The sequence below is a fragment of the Emydura macquarii genome, unplaced genomic scaffold (assembly GCF_026122565.2).
Source record: "Emydura macquarii macquarii isolate MOO-44397 ecotype Brisbane River unplaced genomic scaffold, CSIRO-AGI_Emac_v2 contig_1477, whole genome shotgun sequence".
NCBI classification, from domain to species: Eukaryota; Metazoa; Chordata; order Testudines; family Chelidae; genus Emydura; species Emydura macquarii.
The window spans coordinates 20,733,685-20,752,653 of NW_027131614.1; the positions used below are offsets into that span (position 1 = coordinate 20,733,685).

At 41.8% G+C, this 18,969-nt stretch overlaps 1 protein-coding gene across 2 annotated transcripts in view; it reads left to right on the top strand.

Moving 5' to 3' along the window:
* The first annotated feature begins 1,141 nt into the window (after positions 1-1,141).
* The window catches only part of ATP6V1H (ATPase H+ transporting V1 subunit H), a 72,756-nt gene continuing 54,928 nt past the window's right edge, over positions 1,142-18,969 (top strand). The window contains exons 1-4 of one of the 2 annotated variants that reach the window (XM_067553781.1): positions 1,142-1,313; positions 8,438-8,560; positions 16,354-16,456; positions 17,466-17,555. In XM_067553781.1, the coding sequence (XP_067409882.1) occupies positions 8,457-8,560; positions 16,354-16,456; positions 17,466-17,555 (297 nt within the window). In that variant the 5' untranslated portion in view covers positions 1,142-1,313; positions 8,438-8,456. Of the gene's footprint in view, positions 1,314-1,823; positions 1,843-8,437; positions 8,561-16,353; positions 16,457-17,465; positions 17,556-18,969 lie in introns of those variants that run through there. The other variant, XM_067553782.1, reaches the window with a different exon arrangement.

Genomic DNA, 18,969 nt, shown 5'->3' on the forward strand with positions numbered 1-18,969 from the left:
TTAGTGAGTGAGTGCACCAGAGGTTAGGGCAGAAGCCTTGGCATCAGGAAATGGATCCTACTTCTGGCTCTGCCACTTGCTTGTTGTGTGCGTTGGGAAAAATCACATAACTCCTTCATGCCTCGGTTTCCCCATTTTTGTAAAATGGGGTTAGTGATACTTATCCTTTCTAAAGTGACTTGAGACTTAGGGGGGGAATGCCATTTATTACAGATGCCTGTATCCGTGAGCACTTGCAGAAGCCCTGAAATACTGTGCCAAAGACCTGAGCCAAAGCATGAATTACCATAAATTTCACGAGAAAGTAGGATACAAACACTTACAAAAGCTCGAGACAAAACCTAAGTGGACCAGTCAGTACCAGAAACCTAAACTTGCCTACAAGTATGTTTTCCTAGCAACAGATTTCTGTTTAGAATGAGTGGAGTCTTCTCCACCAGCAACCAGAATAGCAACTGTGCAAAAACAAGTAGACATCGTTGCCCAGAACAAATGATGTGAAAAAGGCCTTGAAACTTTCATATGGCTGAAACATTAATAATATGTAGCAATCTGCAAGAGCACATAGATGGGTTAGTTAAATCTTTAAATGTGGTAATTAATGCACAGCATCAGATAATGAATCAGTGAATCTTTGTTCACATAGAAATAAGCGTGGGGCCCACAGTGCTTCTTCCTTCTACTACCACATGAGGAATTTTATTTGAAATGTCACTATTGTTGGACACCTGGAAGTCAACAGCAGGTCCAAATCACCCCTGCTGAAAGCAGGAAGTCAACTGATGCCCTTGTGGACCAGCTCTCTTGTACTAATAGGCAAGAGTGATGCAGGGGCAAGGATTCTCCAGGGAGGGCTGGCACGAGGAGCTCTAAGCTGTGGCACAATAACGAGCAGCAGGTTTATTTTTTGGAAACCTAGAGGATCTATGTCAGTGCAATTCAAGGACCCCCCTGGAGAAAACACAGCCAGGGTACGGCTACGTGCCTGGCGCTATGCAGAGTACACGGGGCTTTGCCGGCCACAGCCAGGGCGACTTGCAACACGCTTCCAAGTTCCAACAAGGACCAGGCCAGCTGGAGCAGCAGCCGTAACCCCAGCAACCGCGGCCGGCCCCGCCCCCGCACTCAGCGCTGTCACTGCGAGAACTGGGCCTTCCCGGCCGCCGTCGGGCTGTGCAGTCATCTGGGCGATGTCACATGACCACTCCTCCCCACCAGCTGCGTCCCCTCTCAGCTACCCCGGGAGCTGCGGAGCCCGGGAGTTCAGTGCCGCTGCCGCTCAGCGCCCCGCGGGCCCGGCCAGAGACTGAGGGGTAAGAGCAGCCCCGCCCCGCGAGGAGGCCGTTCCCTGCCTGCCCCTCCCGGGGCTTTGCTCCCCCCGCCTGTGTGAGCGCGGAGGCTCCCGGCGCTGGGAGCCCGGCGCAGGCTGCGGCTGAGCTCGCGGCGAGGTCGCTGCCTGGCCCGGGGAGGGGAAGGGCAGGGCAGGGCAGGGCGCCGCTCTCTCGAGGGGGTCGCGCGCTGGGCGGGTAACGGGCTCTGGCTCTCGCCGAGGCCTCCGCTGACGCTGCTTTCGCCAGACGCCCCTTGGCCGGGCGTGGAGCGGCCGGGCGCTTCCTCAGGTTTGCGGGCAGCCTGGGCGCATCGAAGCTGGGATCCCGCAGCGGGCTGCGCGCACCCGTGTGCAGCCCCGGCCCAGGCTGCCGGGCTACAGCAGAGTTCCCTCTCGGACTGCTCCTGTTTGTCTCTGGCTTCCGCACCCTGGAGCTCACGGAGTCCTCTCCTCCAGTCCCCGCCAATCTGAGGAGCATTAAAATGGACCCAGCTATTTCGTTTAAGAACCAGGTGATCCCAGAGCCCTTCCAGGGCGGTGATGTGTTCACAGGAAGGCTCCCATAAGTGCAGCATTGACGTGTGTATTTATTGCTTTCCTGCTTTAGGGCTGCTTTTAACTTCCCCACTCAAATAATAAAGGGAAGTAAAATTGCTTGTTTCATTCAGTAATATAAGGGAGGGTGTGTATTGGGGAATAGAGGTTTGGGAGGAGAGATTCTGCTTCGCGGTGTTGGTGGCCGCGGTGGTCAAAGAGCTCCAGGCTTTGGCTGGTTGGGTGAGGCAGTTCTAGTTTAGGGTGTGTGTTATTCCTGCTCCTGCCGGGCTTCAACCTGTTCTAGACATGCTTTTTGTTTTGGAATCAGAGTCAGGAGAGTAGGCCATAAAGGAAGGAGAAAGCAGAAGTGGTGTGAAGGTCACTGTCTGTGATATTGAGACTCTGTTTACTGTTATTGCCAAAGGATTAAGGTTTATATGACATGCCAGTGAAGACTTATAATTTTTGGATACTTTTTTAGAAGTAAGAATTGATATCACTAGGGGAATGACTAGCTGTCAGGCAAATTACTAAATTAAGTTAGGGCTAAATTCTGTGATACATGCTGAATAGGACATCCATACTTTTTCTAATTGAGAGCTCCTGGGTACAAGTCACACTACTTTCAAGTTACTTTTAGGGCTACTTTTGGAGTTGCAAAAATGCAATTCTTTGAAGCAGTCTTTATTCAAATTACTTAAACAATCAAGGAAGCTTAAGTTTGTTTTAATATGCCTCAAATCTGTTTGGAAAATGTTTCTTTAAAGCTGGAGCAACTTTATTATTGCTGCAGCCAGACTCTGATATGGGGAGCAGAACACAAAGGAATACAAAAAAGTAGGATGGGAGAAGAAGTTCAGTTTGACCTGTTTTTATTTTCCTTTTTTCCCCCCCTTAGAGAAGTTTTTCATACATTGCTTTCCTTGTGTCTAAATGAAACAGTGGGAAACTTTGTGTCGCTTCACAAACCATTCCCATTTTCTGTTGTGGAGTAAATGCAGGAGCTTGGTTCTTCTGGTCTCTTATTGCAAATACTACTTATTTTATTTTGTTACAACTTTTTTTCCATGTCTAAGCTTGTCTTCATAATGCATACCCTATGGTTAAATATCTGTGCCTGACTGACCTTTCTGACCTCTTGGTGCTATCTACCTTGAAAAGCTTATTGAACACTTACTAACCCAATGACTTTGTGTACTCACATAGTGAAAAATACCTGTGCTGCCTTTCCTGTAAGACCACTCTTCCTGCAGCATAAAGGATTACAGTAGTTTTGTACTGTGTTTAAATTGTTACAATTTTTTTGTAATGAACATACTCCCTTTTGCCTCCTTTCACTTTATGGCTTCACTCCACTTTTGTTTTTGCCCTATAATAGACTGATGTTTTTGTTATACTTGTGTTGCCATTTATGTCTGTTTCCTCTCCATCTTACTCCCTCCATCCACTTCTATTCCTTCTGTTTCCTTGCACTGTTTTTTTTTTAAACTTTCTCCCTTAGATACTCTTTCTATATACATCCTCACCATAGCCTCTAAACTGCTCTGAAGGCTCTATTATTTCCTCAGTTTTCTGGCTGCTGTGGGGGCAATGGGAAGTGTGCCTGCCACACTTTGACATACTCATCCACCAATGATTAACTCAAGTATTGACCTTGACTAACCAACGGCAAAATAACATTGACCTGACTTTTTTATTCTTGTTAGTTTAACTTCTCCCTATATACAGTACTTTTCATTAGCAGTTGTTTTCACTCTGCTACAGATTGGCAAAATTAAGCAGCTAGAGAGACATTGGAGATGTCTGCACAATCACTTCATCAGTTTACACGAGGTTCACATTGGGAAGGTCATCCAAACCATAAGGGCCAGGAACCTTTTTTTTACAGAAAAGGAAATATTAAGTTGTTCAGAAACTTCCTTTTTGATACAGGCGAGTGGCTATTTTTCAAGCCCTGCAGATCTCAAAGGAAAAAAGCTAAGGCTTGGTGTGAAGAAATTTTCAGCTTTTTAATGGAAGAATTGAAGACTTTTGTCAAATACAATTTGGTTGAAAGTGTCTCATTTGTAGATTTGTTTTCCCACTCTTCGTGCTTTTGTATGTCTTTCAAGTGCTGTCTTTGATGCGAGTGTCAGAATTGAGGGGTGTGCTTCTTTGAATGTCATCCCTTTATCAGTAACCATAATTTGATACGCATGAAGAGTTTATATTCTTATCTTACTAAAGGACTACTTAAGAGGTAGCAACAAATGTTTTAACTTCTTACATAATTGAGCCTTGTCTGCACTACAGCATTTTGTTGACACAGGTTATGCCAATGATCAAAAAGTGCTATAATTACATCGCTTGTGCATGTTCACACAACACTCTTTCCTTCGTCGGAGCGTGTCCACAGTTAGTGCTCTAGCATCAACAATAGCTACCCACTATGCAACTTGCCACTTTCTGCAACTACGAGTTGTGGGAAGGTGGAGTGGATTGCAGTGCATCACAAGTGTGGGCTTAATGTCCCATGATATAGTTTTTTCTGTCCCATTGTTCCATGGGTTTCTGACTGCATTTTTCAATGGCCCCTGTTTACTGTGCGCCTGTCATCTGTCTGAAAGGATAGATCATGCACTGCTCTCCACTGTTATGAACACATCGCAGATGCTCATGCAGTATATCATGAGCACCTAGTCTGAACAGGAATCAGAGGTGCCTGACCTCTGGAAAGAAACAACAGCAGATTATTTCTGGTGTTCACAGAGCAGCTGCACACTGTGGACTGTTGCTTTTGGGCTTGGGAAACAAGCATGGAGTGATGGGATTGCATCGTTATACATGTCTGGGATAAAGGGTAGTGTCTGCACAATTTTCAGATGTGGAAAGCCACCTTCCTGGAACTGTGCGTGGCACTCACCCCAACACTGTGGCACAAGGACATCAAAATGAGAGCTGCCCTCTCGGTGGAGAAGCGTGTGACAATTGCTGTGTGGAGGCTGGTGATTCCAGACTGCTACCGCTCAGTCGCGAATCAGTTTGGAAGTCCACTCTTGGGGCTGCGTTAATGCAGGTGTGCAGGGCCATTAATCACATTCTGCTACAAAGAACTGTGACTCTTGGAAATGTGCATGAAATAGTGGATGGCTTTGTGGCAATGGGGTTCCCTAATTGTGGTGGGGTGATAGATGGCACGCATATCCCAATATGGCTCTGGACCATCTTGCAATGGAGTACATGCAAATGCTTGTGGATCACTGTGGTGGTTTTACTGACATCAGTGTGGGATGGTCAGTTAATGTGCATGACTCGCGCATCTGCAGGAACACTGGCCTGTACAGACAGCTGCAAGCAGGGACTTTCTTTTGGGACCAGAAGATTCCAGTGGGGGATGTTGAAATGCCCATAGTGATCCTGGGAGACCCAGCGTACCCTTACTCATGGCTCATGAAAGCTTATACGGGCAACCTGGACAGCAGCAAGGAACGCTTCAACAATAGTCTGAACAGGTGCAGAATAACAGTAGAATGTACGTTTGGCAGATTAAAAGCTCACTGTGCTGCCTTTATGGCAGGTTAGACGTAAATGAGGAAAATATTCCCATGGTCATAGCTGCCTGCTGTGCACTCCATAGTATTTGTGAGACGAAGGTGAAAAGTTCCCCCGAGGTGGAGTGTGGAGGCAGATTACTTGGCAGCTGATTTTGAGCAGCCAGATACCAAGGCTATTAGAGTGGCACAAAGGGGGGGCTAGTTGAATCAGGGAGTCTTTGAGGCACCATTTTGACAAATAGCACCAGTAATGCGTCTTTCTATACATAAAACATATACAGTACTCTGTCATGTTTTGTTAACTTGCCGCATTGTATGAAAATTTTGATTGATTCCTGATCATGATTTGTAGTTTGCAAATGTTCCAGTTGCCTTTGTGTATTAACTCCAGCAGCAACCACCATGTTTAGGAGACAAATAATGATTATTTTTCAGATAATGTTTTTATTAAATATCAATTAGCAACATACACACAATGCTTTGTGAGAAAGGAGATAACATTGAAGAGCAGGGCAGGCTCTTATAGCTGTGTGTAAATAAGCTATCATTTTGGAAGCTGTCCGAAGGGGTGGAGTAAATGTGGTAGTGAGGTGGGCTGGGATGATGGAAGGAATGTGTGGGAGGAGTTTGGGGAGGGCATGGCAAGCAGTTCTGTATCAGCTGCAGGGAGGAATGAGCACACACATGAGTTCTGCCTGCAATGTGACTGGGAATTTCAACATCTCTGTTTGGTCCTCCATCACTTTTATCATCTGCTTCTGGCCCATTAAAATTCGCTCCTAGTTCTCCTTTCTGTCCTGCCTGTCTATTTTTTATAATTTTCATTTAAAGTCTCTCAGTGCCCTGCGTTCTTGTTTTTTGGCCTCTGTGGGTTAGAGCACCTCTCAAAACATTTCCTCCTTGCTCCTCCTCAGTCTTTTCCTTATCTGGTAGAGGTGCTCTGCAGATGTGGCCTTCAGGGTAACTCCGACATACCAGCAGAAGGACAAGAAAACAGAGGCATGATTGTTAGTGCATTTGCAGCAGCAAATCATTATAGTAAAATACACCTTTTTAAAATATGAATCAGTTTCTCACTGTCCCTTGACAAGCGGACAGCTTGGCGACCACCTTAAACGTGGTGGGATTGATTCGGGGAGATGTCACTCAAGATGGGACAAAGTGTCTAGGTGTGGTTTTTTTTTTTTTGAGGGGATCACTACAGTTTTGTCCCTAGTCACCTGCAGATTCTGCCATCATTTTTCATAGGCAGGGGTCATAGAAACCAATATCTTACTCCAGAGGGTAAGCAAGATGCATATGCTGCTTGCCAGTGTGCTGCTTTGGTCTTGCACAAGTGATTGCAGATTAGCACAGGAAAGTTTCCTACAATGAGGGAAAGAACAAAGCAGCTCTGCTGAGGAATCTTTGGCATAGGATTGGCGAGTAGCTCCAGGAAAGCTTCCTAGAGATCTCTCTGCAGGATTCCCATGTAATCTCGGTGTGCATTAACACACTTTTCTGCTGCACTACTTAGCTGCACAGGGGAATGTGAAGAGCACACAAATAGAGCTAGTCTTGTACATTTATTTTCCCTTCATACACTTCTAGAATATAACAAATCAAGGGACAGCTCTACCTTATATAACCAAGCAGCATCAACTCAAAAAGATGACTTACCAGAGCTGCCCTCTCCTGCCTCATGTGCATCAGAGATGGAGTGCTGGGACTGGCTCGAACTCTTCTGGGTCAAGAAGAGATCTTGGCTTCCCCCGGTACTGGATGACCCTGTCATGTGTCCCATCTCATCCCCCAACTCGACCGCCTCATTCACAACTTCGCCCTCAGGGTTGAGTCCGCTACCTCCAGCCTCACCGAAGTATCCCCAGATCTCTTCGGGGTGGAGGTTGGGTTGCAGCCAAGGATGGCGTCCAGCTCCTTATAGAAGCAGCAGGTCTTCGGCGCAGCACTGAGTGATGGTTTAACCCCCTTGCCTTTTGGTACACCTGCCTCAGCTCCTTTATCTTTGCAAGCACTGATGTGTGTCCTGTTTGTAGCCCTTCTCGAACATGCCTTGAGAAATCTGACTGTAGGTATCAAAGTTCCTATAGTTGGAGTGGAGCTGGGCCTGCACCACTTCCTCTCACTATATACTCAGCAGATCCAACAGCTCCAATGTGCCCCAACCTATGTGTAGCCACCACAGTCAGCTGGGAGAATGCGATGTGAGCTCTCCATGCTGAGCAACAGAAAGTGGAATTTCAGAAATTCCTGGGCCTTTAAAGGGGCAGGCATGGATGCCTGTGTACCTGGGTGCAGGGCAGCAGAGTTTGAACTGCTGACCAAAGCGTTCAGGATGGGCATTGTGGGACACCTTCTGAAGGCCATTTATGGCAACAACCAAGAGCAGTGTGTACACTGATCTGTCAATGTGACTTTGCGCAAAAAGCTCTACACTTCTCTTCGAGGTGGTTTTATTTTGTTGGCAAAGCAGAAGATTTTTCAGTGGAAGGAGCATTGTAGTGTGTTCATCTCCACTGTTTTATCCATGAAAGATGACTTTTTTGTTGACAAAACTCTGTGGTGGAGACAAGGCCTTAGTCTAAAAATCTTCCATTGTGAATGGTTTTGGAGAAAATATCTATGCAACATAAGCAGCACACAATCCATTAATATTTAAATTAGCTTTAGTATATACCTAATCCCATGAAATAATTTCACACTATTGCATGAGCACAATGTTTTTCATTAAAATTAATGGAAGAGGAAAATGCTTCATTTAAAAGTACAGGCCAAAGTTTTTTTTTTTAAAGGCAATCTGTGGTTTCTTTGGTTTTTGGGGGGTGGGGAGTGCCAGTGGCTTCACATGCCATAAAGTTGCCTTATTTTCAGAAAGTGGTTGGTACCCACCCTGTGAAAACTAGCTCCTTTCAAGTGTCTCAAACTGGATATCTAAAATCATTTAAAAACTGCTGGAAATCTTGGCCATATAGTCTGTTTTATATTCCTAATTTATTGTACATGTCTTGCATCTGACTTGTGGTGTAATTCTGAACAGATTTTAAATCAAGATTAAAATGGATATCAGAGGTGCTGTGGATGCTGCTGTCCCGACAAACATCATTGCTGCCAAAGCTGCTGAAGTTCGGGCAAACAAAGTGAACTGGCAGTCATATCTCCAGTAAGTATAAACTGACCATGAATGACAGCTGCATTTTCTATTAGCTTGTGGATTCTTGAGAAGTGTCATTCTGTCATGCCACTATGAAAGTGGGGAAAAAACGGGTAGGAAACAAACTATAGTGAATGGAAATGGCTGGGAAAATTTCCTACTGATTTATTCCAAGAAAAGGAACTTCATTTTTTAAAAATTAAATAGTGGTCCTAAGAAACCTTGTTTTGAAGACAAATTTATTAAAATTGATTTCGTTCCATCTACCATTAGAACAGAGTTTCCCCAGAGGAAGCATGGTATAACAGGAAAAGCGCAGGACTAAGGCCCGATTTACACTAGGCATGCTTTGCCAGTATAGGTATACTGTACTAACAAAGCATTCCTATTGTGTATGCAGCTTATACTAACAAAACAGCGATTTTGCTGGCAAGGCTTATTCCAACCCCTCAGCCCTCCTGAACAAAATAGATATACTGACAATAGCGGAGTTTTGCCTGTATAACAGTGTCTACATTTAAACTCTTTGCCAGTATAACTATGTCTAACAAAGTGGGTTGCAGCCCACGAAAGCTTATGCCCACAGAAATTTGTTAGTCTTTAAGGTGCTACAGGACTCATTATGTTTGCATACCCCTCTGGAATATGTCAGTTAGGAGTATAATATTTGCCAGAAAAATTGTGTAGACCAGGCCTTAATATTTAATTAATTTCATTAAAGTGGGAGTGTGGACACTTCATTTCTCTATGCCTGAAGGAAGGTTTCCCTACCTGGGAAAGTAGTGAATTTAAACCAGGGGTGGGCAAACCTTGTGGCCTGAGGGCCACATCTGCATATAGAAATTGTATGGTGGCCATACAGAAGGGCAGGGGTGAAGAGGTGAGACCATGTGTGGGGAGCGGCCGCTGCGTGGTGCTTCTTGGGGCTGGAAATGGCTCCAGTCAGGGCACTGCTGGGCCCATGTGGTGGGAGAAGGGCGGGGGTGAGGCTGGGAGGGGACAGTGGCCACTGCGCTCTGGCCAGGGTGTTGTTGGGCCCATGGGGTACGAGAGGGGTGGAGGGAAGGGCTGGGAGGGGATGTGGCTACCGCCGCGACTTCTGGTTGAGCTGGAGGGCCTGATTAAAAGCTCCGATGGGCCGTAGTTTGCCCACACCTGATTTAAACTGATATAGCTATTCTGGTATAACTGCCTGTGTGGACCCTCTTAATATGGAATAAGAATGGTTTTGTTCAGTTTAGGGTGGACCTGCTAATAGCCTTCAAAATTGCGAGGACAGTGATGAATTATTCTTTATGCCCATTTAAGTTAGGACAATAAGTAATTTAGGCTGGATATTAGGAAAACCTTTCTGATTTACAGGCTATTAAGCTCTGGAATAGGCTTCAAGGAAGGTGGTGGAATCCCTGTCTTTGGAGTTTTTTAAGAACAGGTTAGACAAATACCTGCCAGGGATGGCCTAGATATAGTTGGTACTGCGTCAGCGGCGGGGAGGGGGGGTGGGAGGAGAGAATGGACTAGATGACCTGGAGTTCTCTTCCAGCTCTAAGTTTCTATGATGCTGGAAAGACAGGAGACCATCATGAGAAGATGGTGGAAAGGTGGTATGGTCCCTTTATTGAGAGAATATGCTTGCCTTTTGTTCTCAAGATGCTGAACCTTGTTATCCTTGGTTGCTCCTGGAGGAGTGAAAAATGGTAACCTTTCCTGATGGATATGGCCCTTGTCGTAGTTAGTCCATGCCTCTGATATTTCCATATTCCGTTACTGCAATGCGTTCAGCTAAGATGGAGCTATAGTTGTGGATCAGTTAGGAACGTTAGCTAGTGTAGAATGCAACTGCCAATTTACTTAGTGATGTTTCTAGAATGAAGCATAGTACACTAGTACTTGGTTAATAACAGGCATTGGGGATTGTACTGTGCCTAGCACAATGAGGTCCTGGTCCATGACTGGGGCTTCTAGGTGCTATGATATCACCAATAGCATTTGCATTTGATTTATTTTTTGATGCAGTGCTAAGTGATGATTGACCTATTTGGTCCTAATTATTTTAGAGAGCGCCTCTTTCATGCTGCATTCTGGAAGTTAAGATTATCTGAGATGCTGTGTTGACTGTCCATAGATAAAACTGTTAGGCTTCCGTTTCTGAGGGCACATTAAATGTGCTATCTCAAATCAGGTCTTCTGGCTTTTGCCCTAAATAGGGATAAGATTTTGGGTTCAGTTTTCTTGAGGTGTCATTTTATCTGTTTGGATATTTTTTGTGGCTTTATAAATGGTATATATGCATATAGAGACTGTTAATTATATTTTCTGAGCTGTTTTAAAATTGCATTCAAACACTAGTTTTAAAGCACACAGGAGAGGCGTCTTCCAAAGTTCACCTCTGCCCATTCTGCACTGCAGTCCTGGAATAAAATGGCTTGCTCATAGTTGCTCAATGCTGGCACATACCAGTAACTAGGTCCTGAGTTCTCTAGTACAGAGTCAGTTTCGTCTAAGACTAACTGGTGTATTGTTTATCCTGCTTCTGAATGTTATGCATGTAAACAAAAAGTCAAATTACACAAAACATGTAGCAGTGTTGGCTGGCAGTGTTTTAATTTCAGAGAGTGTAGCATGTCTGTAAGAACTTACTTAAAATAATAGACAGTATAAAGTGAAAATATTTTCTGCCTTTGTCATTGAATGTATTGTCAGTTTTAGAAATAAACTGAATTGATGATTTATTATTTTAATATTGAAACTTCTGTTTCCCTGTTTTTGGGTATAATTTTAACTAGGGTCAGTAGTCTTAACAAAACCAAATCTAACAGCCTTTGTGTAGTAGTTTACACTTAATTTTGTGTATAGACTGTAGAAAATATTGTCTTTATGATGCTGCTATAAAATCAGAATATCTCCATTATAGGAAGCCAGGTTTCCCTTTCCTGAAGGAGACTTTCAAAAACAGTAAATTAGTCCTCTACTGGAACAGTAGAAACCCTTCTCAGAATCAAAGGTCTTGCATTTAGAAAACTACTGTACTGTAGGATGCAAACATATAAGAATACTTCAAGTTTGATAGAGTTGTGTGATACATAATAGTTCACACTTTGCCTTCCAAGGATTGCCAAGTGCTTTAAAAAGGAGTAATTATATTCCTGGTTGCTGTGGATTTTATTTGTAAAGAGAAAGTCCACTTTAATTTTTTGAAATTGTCTAAAATCATGACATACTATTTAAAGCACGTTTCAGAAATTGATGTTTTTACAATTTTCTTGCCTTTAAAACATTTTTATAGAGATTTTTGTGATTGGTGCAGTTTCTGTGCTGGTACTATTTTACGGAAGCCATTCCCTCAATTTAAACTTGAATATGAATATTAAACCAGTCAAGCAATCAGATCATATGAATGTCCTTTAGCACTATCATGAAGCACCACATGACAAAGGCACATGGTAAAAGAACTTTGCATCTTGCTGATAAAGTGAGTATGGAGTGGTACCAATAGTAATTAATAGGAATGTATAATATTTTAGCTGTGTGCTCCTGGCAGATGTGTTTAAAACAGAAAGCCAGGTTTGCTTTACTGTGTCATGTGAACAAAACAGGAACTACAGTTGTCATGAAGAAATGCATGATGGAAAAACAAATCACAAGTCTCTGTGTCAACTAGACTGATTAAGAGCTTTTTATAAATGATGAAATGGGGAGGCTCTGGTTACCTTGAGCCCTTAATTGTAAAGAATTGGGAAATCTATTCATGCTAGTAATGGGGGAAAATCATGACCATTGGCACCAAATGGGGAGGATTGGGTTTTTCTGCCATGGTTATGTGGCTTTTACATTGGTATTCATGAGACTCCTAGGGATTATTAGATAACTAGTAATTTTAATTTTAAAATGAAGTGTTTGGGAGGTGGCATTTTTGACATTGGTGAAGTTGTTATTCAGATTTCCAAAGTCCCTGATGAAATATTAATGGCTTGTTTACCAAGCTGTCAAACTTTTTATACAACCCTGTGCTGCAAATGTGTGCTCAGACTGACACTTATAAATAAACAAATATTAAACCTCAGTTCTTCCTTTTGTTACAAGGAATGTCTTCCTCAGCCTTTGGTTTCCCTGAGCTTTAATGTTAGATCAAAGTAGAGAGCTTTATTTGTTTGAAAGCTTCTTCTTTGACAGTTGGTAAACTTTTACCAGTTTTTAAATAAACTGGCATCCCTTAATTTTGCACTGATGCTTTCTCAAACTCTAAAGTTATTATAAAGGGCTCTTTTTAAATCTTCTTTAAAGTTTCTAATGTTCTTTGAAGATATGTGCCATGTTAGTGTGAAATGTTCTAAAAACAGTAAAGTGGATATTTTCTGATTACTTTTCATTGTATGGAATTTTCTAGCTTGACCAATGCTGATTGATTACATTATTCTCGCATGCCAATCTCTTGGCTGATTAAAACTGTAGCGGTTTGTTACTCCGTGGGGGTTTCACAAACTCCATGGGCTGGGTTATAAAAATCACATGTATCTTGCCAGAAGCCACTGTTTTAGGAGTATCAATGAGACTTGGCTTTATAAATCTTTTTAGTAGCTGTGAGTTGGCCCCTACACATGCTGAGGAATGGCTCGTTATGAGGCAATGTTAAGAACAAAATGTTGAGCAGCAAAATCTTCAGATGTCAAAGTATACAAAAATAGATTAAAAAAATACGAAAAGAGCTTCATTATGTATTCTTGCCCGTGGAAAATCTGATTTATGTTTTAAAACAAAAAAAAGTTCCAAAGTGATCTCTTGAAATAAATGAAATCTTGGTGTTTTACCATTGTTGGTGTCAGCAGCAGACTTGTCTGCAGGGGAATACTTCCCACCTGCAGATTAATAGGAGAATTGTCATGTGGGGGAGAAGTGGTAATTTAGTCTTCCTCATTTCCCCTGTAATACATTTTGGCATGCATATGCACAGGCTTACACTGATGCTTACCATCTAACACAAACACTATCTGGGTCTTCTGGATCCAAACAGCTTTCTTAACTGAAGCAGGAAGGACAACAATTATTGGAATGCAGCTAAATATTTTTAAAACACTTTTTAGGCCATGACTGGTTGGTCTGTTTCCTCTTTAAGAATACAGAAGCTGAATTTCATTGCAGATCTCTAGCACCCTAGTCTGAATATAAAAGCCTTAAGACCTCCTCAACTTGAGACATTTTTCTAGAAATTAGGGAAGGCTGACTGGATTGTCAAAAATATGATTTGATATGATCCTGGAAGACCAATGTCAACACCTTGCAAATTGTTTTTTGTATAATTTAATAAACTCTATCTGGTAATATTTGACACTTAAATACTGTAATATAGCATGTGTTGTAGCAACTTCACGAAAGTGTGAAAAGTGGGAGATGGGTGTGGGGCGTGGATGCCTGGTAGCATCCCCTCCTGGTCAAGCAGGGAGCTGCTGGTGCTCCCTTCCTGAATTTCCAGCCCTGAGGTGGGTCTCCTCAGCTTTCCACATGCCAGTCTGCGATGTGGCTTAGCCCTCCGGCCAAGTCAAAAACACAGTTTAACCTCTTCCGGGGTAGCAAAAGTCCAACTGTAGTCTCAAAAGACAAAAAAGTTTCTTCTACCCTTTTGGTGAATTCTCTTCAGCCCACTCTCTGTTCCTATTCCCAACCCCTTTCTCGCTACCTGTGTCAGTCTTTCTGGCTCTGAGATAGAGCACTCATCCCCCAGGCTAGTTCCTCTCTTGTACTGTTCTGACCCCCTTCTGAACTTTGTTTCTTGACTCCTTACCTGCTCTGGTATAAAGCAGGAGCCCCCCAGGCTGATTCTCCTGCAATACCCAGTGTCCTACAGACCCTTGCTCCAGGGCTTTCCACAGTAGCCTGTTCCATTCCCTGTGGTTCTACTGCAGACCGATCTCTCTCTGTCATTTTATAAGGCCTAGGTGTCCGTTAAGATGTCACATTATCCTCCCTTAGAGTCCCACCCTCTCACACTGGGAAGCAGCTAACCAATTATGGCACAGGTAGGCTGGCCCCATCTACCCTTAAAGGAGCCAGTCACTCTGACAGAGGTACTTTGGGCTGGGCCAAGTAACAGTGGCATTTAATTCAGAAGAGAGAAAAGAATAGAATACATTATTACCAATCTCATTCCATTTTCTGCACTTCACAAATCCTGCTGAACACGCTACAGGGATTACTGAACTTTAATCTTCTGGCAGAGTTTTTACTGAACTTTCTTAATCATGGACCACCTGCAGAGAGTGAATCAGATTGTGGAAAAGGCTGACTAGAAAAACTGGTTCTATGTGGCTTTGGTAGATGGAAAAGACCTTTGACTCAGTGGAAATGTAAGAGGAGTTAATGATGGAAACACTGAAACATGGAGTAGTAATATGTCATACTTCTAGCCCATGTAATTTTGGTTTTGGATGACTTTATGCACAATTCTCCATTTCTCTGAAGAGCTTCAGGCTCTATAACCTGGTCCATTTATGTGTTAACCTGTGGGCTTTGGCAAGAATTCATGGCATGGATTTTCATCTTTCTTTGATTACATCAATTTTCTTACTATATCTAGACAATGAATGTTGTTTCTGCTGCCTCATCTTGCTCATTATCAGATGTGGGAGTAGCTTTTGCATTGTAATGAGAAATGGAAGATTCTGCCAGCCCTGTAGGTCAGTTTGCTAAATGGAAATATCATTAATGGTGACTCTTTAATTATGTTAATGTTCTTTCCAGTTGCTAATGTTTACCTACTGAAGATTTGGATGGATAAAGGAAGCAGGTGTGGGACACACTAGCTCAAGTCCTTTCCCCGTTCCATCCTTATCTGTCCATAGGGTCATAGTTAAAGGCCAGAAGGGACCACTGGACCATCTGTTCTGACCTTCTGTGGCACAGGCCACCACCACCAATACTACCCAGCACAGACACGCTAACAGTTGACATGAGACAAGTTTTACAACTCACAGGAGACTAAACGTATTATGTACCACAGGCAGAGGATACGAGGAACCAAGGTGCACCAGTGTTTGAGGTCCCTGCAATGGCAGGGAAATGATTAGTAAGATCTCTTCAGCTAATCCTGGCAAGTTATCTGCATCCCAAAGGCTGCAGAGAAAGGTGAAATACTCTCAAGGTCACTGCCAATTTGACTGGGTCGGGGAGGGAGGAAATTCCTTCTCAACCCCAGAAACCTAGTTATAAGTTGAGTCAGACTTATGGGATACTTACCAGCTTCTAAACACCACCATGAATCAATGGGTTAAAACCACAAGTGTATGTTAACAATTTAGAAAAAGTAACCCAGAAACCAGAACTTTACTTCCAAAAAATTTCCTATTCCCCCACACTTCATTTTTGGCATTAAAACGTCTCATTTAATAAAATCAGACTAAGATGTTGTGTATTTGCACTTTTTTTCCAACTGGATTATAGTTGTGTTGCAGATGATGTTTTCAGCATGTACTTGAGGTATGTACTTACAGCCAATACTTCATTTTTCAAGTGATTCCTTATATGCTTCCAAGGGCTAGAGGCAGTCTAAAGATGACTGAGTGATGCTGTGGAGTAGTCAAGAGACACGGAATTTCTTTAAATCATTCCCTATTCTGAGAGTTTTCATTTCTCTGCACATAAGGCTCTCAGTAGAATAGGAGTGCCTCATGCACTCATGGTAGGGTTAAATTTATTATAACATCAATAAAGGAAGAGTGCCCCTCATCTCAAATAGGATCTTGAAAGAAATAAGGCCTGAAATAACTAAGATACAAAAAGTTCTTATGGTTTCATATTTTGCTTTTCAGAGGACAGATGATTTCAGGTGAAGACTGTGAATTTATTCAAAGATTTGAGCAGAAGAGGAGCGCAGAAGAAAAACAAGAATTGCTGCAAACTGAAGGCAATCAGGTAACCCAGCTTTAAAAAAAAAAAATCATATATATGATAGAAACCACTTCAAGGAAGGGGGTGCAGTAGCACCTTGAGTTCCAGCACCTATGGGTAAGCTTCACACACGTTTTGTTGTGCTCTTGAATGACACCTTTTAGGTATTTTTTCCTGATATAGTTGGATGCATTTTGGCACCACTTCTTAAACTCAAAGAAATGGAATTTGCATTTTGAGATGTAATTAATGCATGCAATATTTAAATAGCTAAATATAATGTGCTTTGTTTGCGTCGTGATGGGGTAGCTGTCAAAGATGGTACCTTAAATTGATGACACAGCATAGTCTGAAATAGAGCAGCATAAAAGTTTACATAGAATGTACAAGGTTTTCATGGTTCTTTCTAGTCTGTTCAACCTTTTACCCCAGATGCTTGCTTTCATTTTCTTCAAGTAAGATAAAGCGTGAATCTCCACCTCTAGCAGTTCGTGAAATCTGTTGCTGAAATCATATCATGATTAAATTGTACTGGGGGGAGGAAAGCAGTTGGAATAACTCTTAAGATCTAACTTGTATCTCTCTTCCAGGCAGAAATATATGGGCAGGCCAGATAAGCTTTCCAAGTGCTGGTCCTGGACCACTGAGAGCGAAATTTGCAATCCGTTCAGTACCTGTCACTAATTCTAAGTTTGCCCATGTCTTGTAAATTTTCTTTTTCTTAAAAGAAACATTGGAGAGATTCTAATTCTGTCCCATTAATCTTTTGACAAATCACCTTGAGGAACCTTGCTAATTCCCATTATTTACTTCTCACTGTTTCCGTTGAATGCCATAGAACAATTTGTAAAAGGTAATGAACAGCATGGCAAAAATATTTCATTGTAATGTAATGTCAAATGTATTCATATTATATTGTGGATGAATAAGCCATTTGGATGCCTAAAATTTACATAAAATGTGAATTAATGAGATTCTACTGCATATTATAAAACAATTGCTAATATTATTTTTAATGTATTTTGTTTTCTAGTGTGCTAAAACATTCATAAACTTGATGACTCATATCTCCAAGGAACAGACAGTTCAGTACATTCTAACTATGATTGATGATATGCTTCAAGTAGGTCAATAACCTATTTCATATCTGAGTCTTCCTCTTTGATTCTTGGATGTCTCTTGATCTAATTTATCTCTTTGTGTGTGTATGTAATACTATATTCAAAGAAAGTATATTTAGGCTGCAAAGTCAAGCACTCAAAAGTTGGGAAATGCCAGAATTAAGATTTCACAGGATACCTTAGCTTGACCTCTTCATGCTTGTGCATTATGATACTTTGAATCTTTAAGTACATAAACACATGCTGCTATTTTTTTCCCCTATTCCACCCCACCTACACTTAGTAAACAAAATGGATGCTGTTTAGGGAATGAGGCAGCTGTTGAATATTTTTATCCTCCTCAATCAATTGGTGGCCCCAGCTTTATTTACTGCACACCATACATGCAAACCTGTAATGAATTTAGTTCAAATTTGTGCAGTTTTGTTTTTAGACAAGGCTGAAGTTTGGCCACATTTTGCAGATAGATGCAAGACCAATCTCTTAGTGAGGCTGACAACTGAAACACCACATGTCACTGTCTTTGGAATTTTATTCACTTTTCATTTTGGAACAATAAAGTTCATATCAAGTGAAATACAGGACAATATGCATAATGTAACAATGTGCCATTAAAATACAGTTTGTCTTCTTGGCTACGTGCTATAGTACCCTAAAAATCCCATTTTGTTAATTGAGTTAAACATCAGTAACACTGTAGGACTCGGCCTATACAAGTAGCCAAGATCAAACAACAAGCTGTAAGTAAATTCAGAAGCAATCCACAATGTCCTCATAACTGTATAAATATTAGCCAGAGTAGTGGAAATATTCAAAACGTGTGAACACTAAGTTGCCTGTCCATCAGTAGATAAAGTAATAATATTACTGGGTGGGAACCACAGAAAATAATATATAGTATTGCTGACTTGGGGAGTCATTTGGTATTGCTTCTCAAGCACCCAACTTATTTATAAGCATATTGTACAATCTACCTGTAATATTTTAATCATAGTATCTATTTCAGATGCCAGTCTGAAACCCTAGCACCATAGTATGAGTTTTTTCCACATAGACATTGTGTGTGAAAGTATCCATTCTTTTTAAAAGCAAAGCATTTTTAGGCAAACAATATACGTATTGTTCCAACATATTTAAGAGCCTCTGAGTTATGTGGTAGAGTAACTCTGCATTAAAAGCTGTTCTGTATGTTAAGTATGTTTAACACTGTGGAAATAATTTTGATCCCTTTTACTGTTTGTTCATTTTATTTATTTTAAGAGAACTAAGAAGCTGTATACTGAGTGGGGTTGGTCGAAAAGTTTCTGTTGGAATTACTTTTTGATGGAAAATGGGATTTTCAGTGAAATAAAGCTTTCTGTGAAGTATTTGCTTTCCGCAGAACATTTTGGCTTTTCATCAAAAACTCTTAAAAAA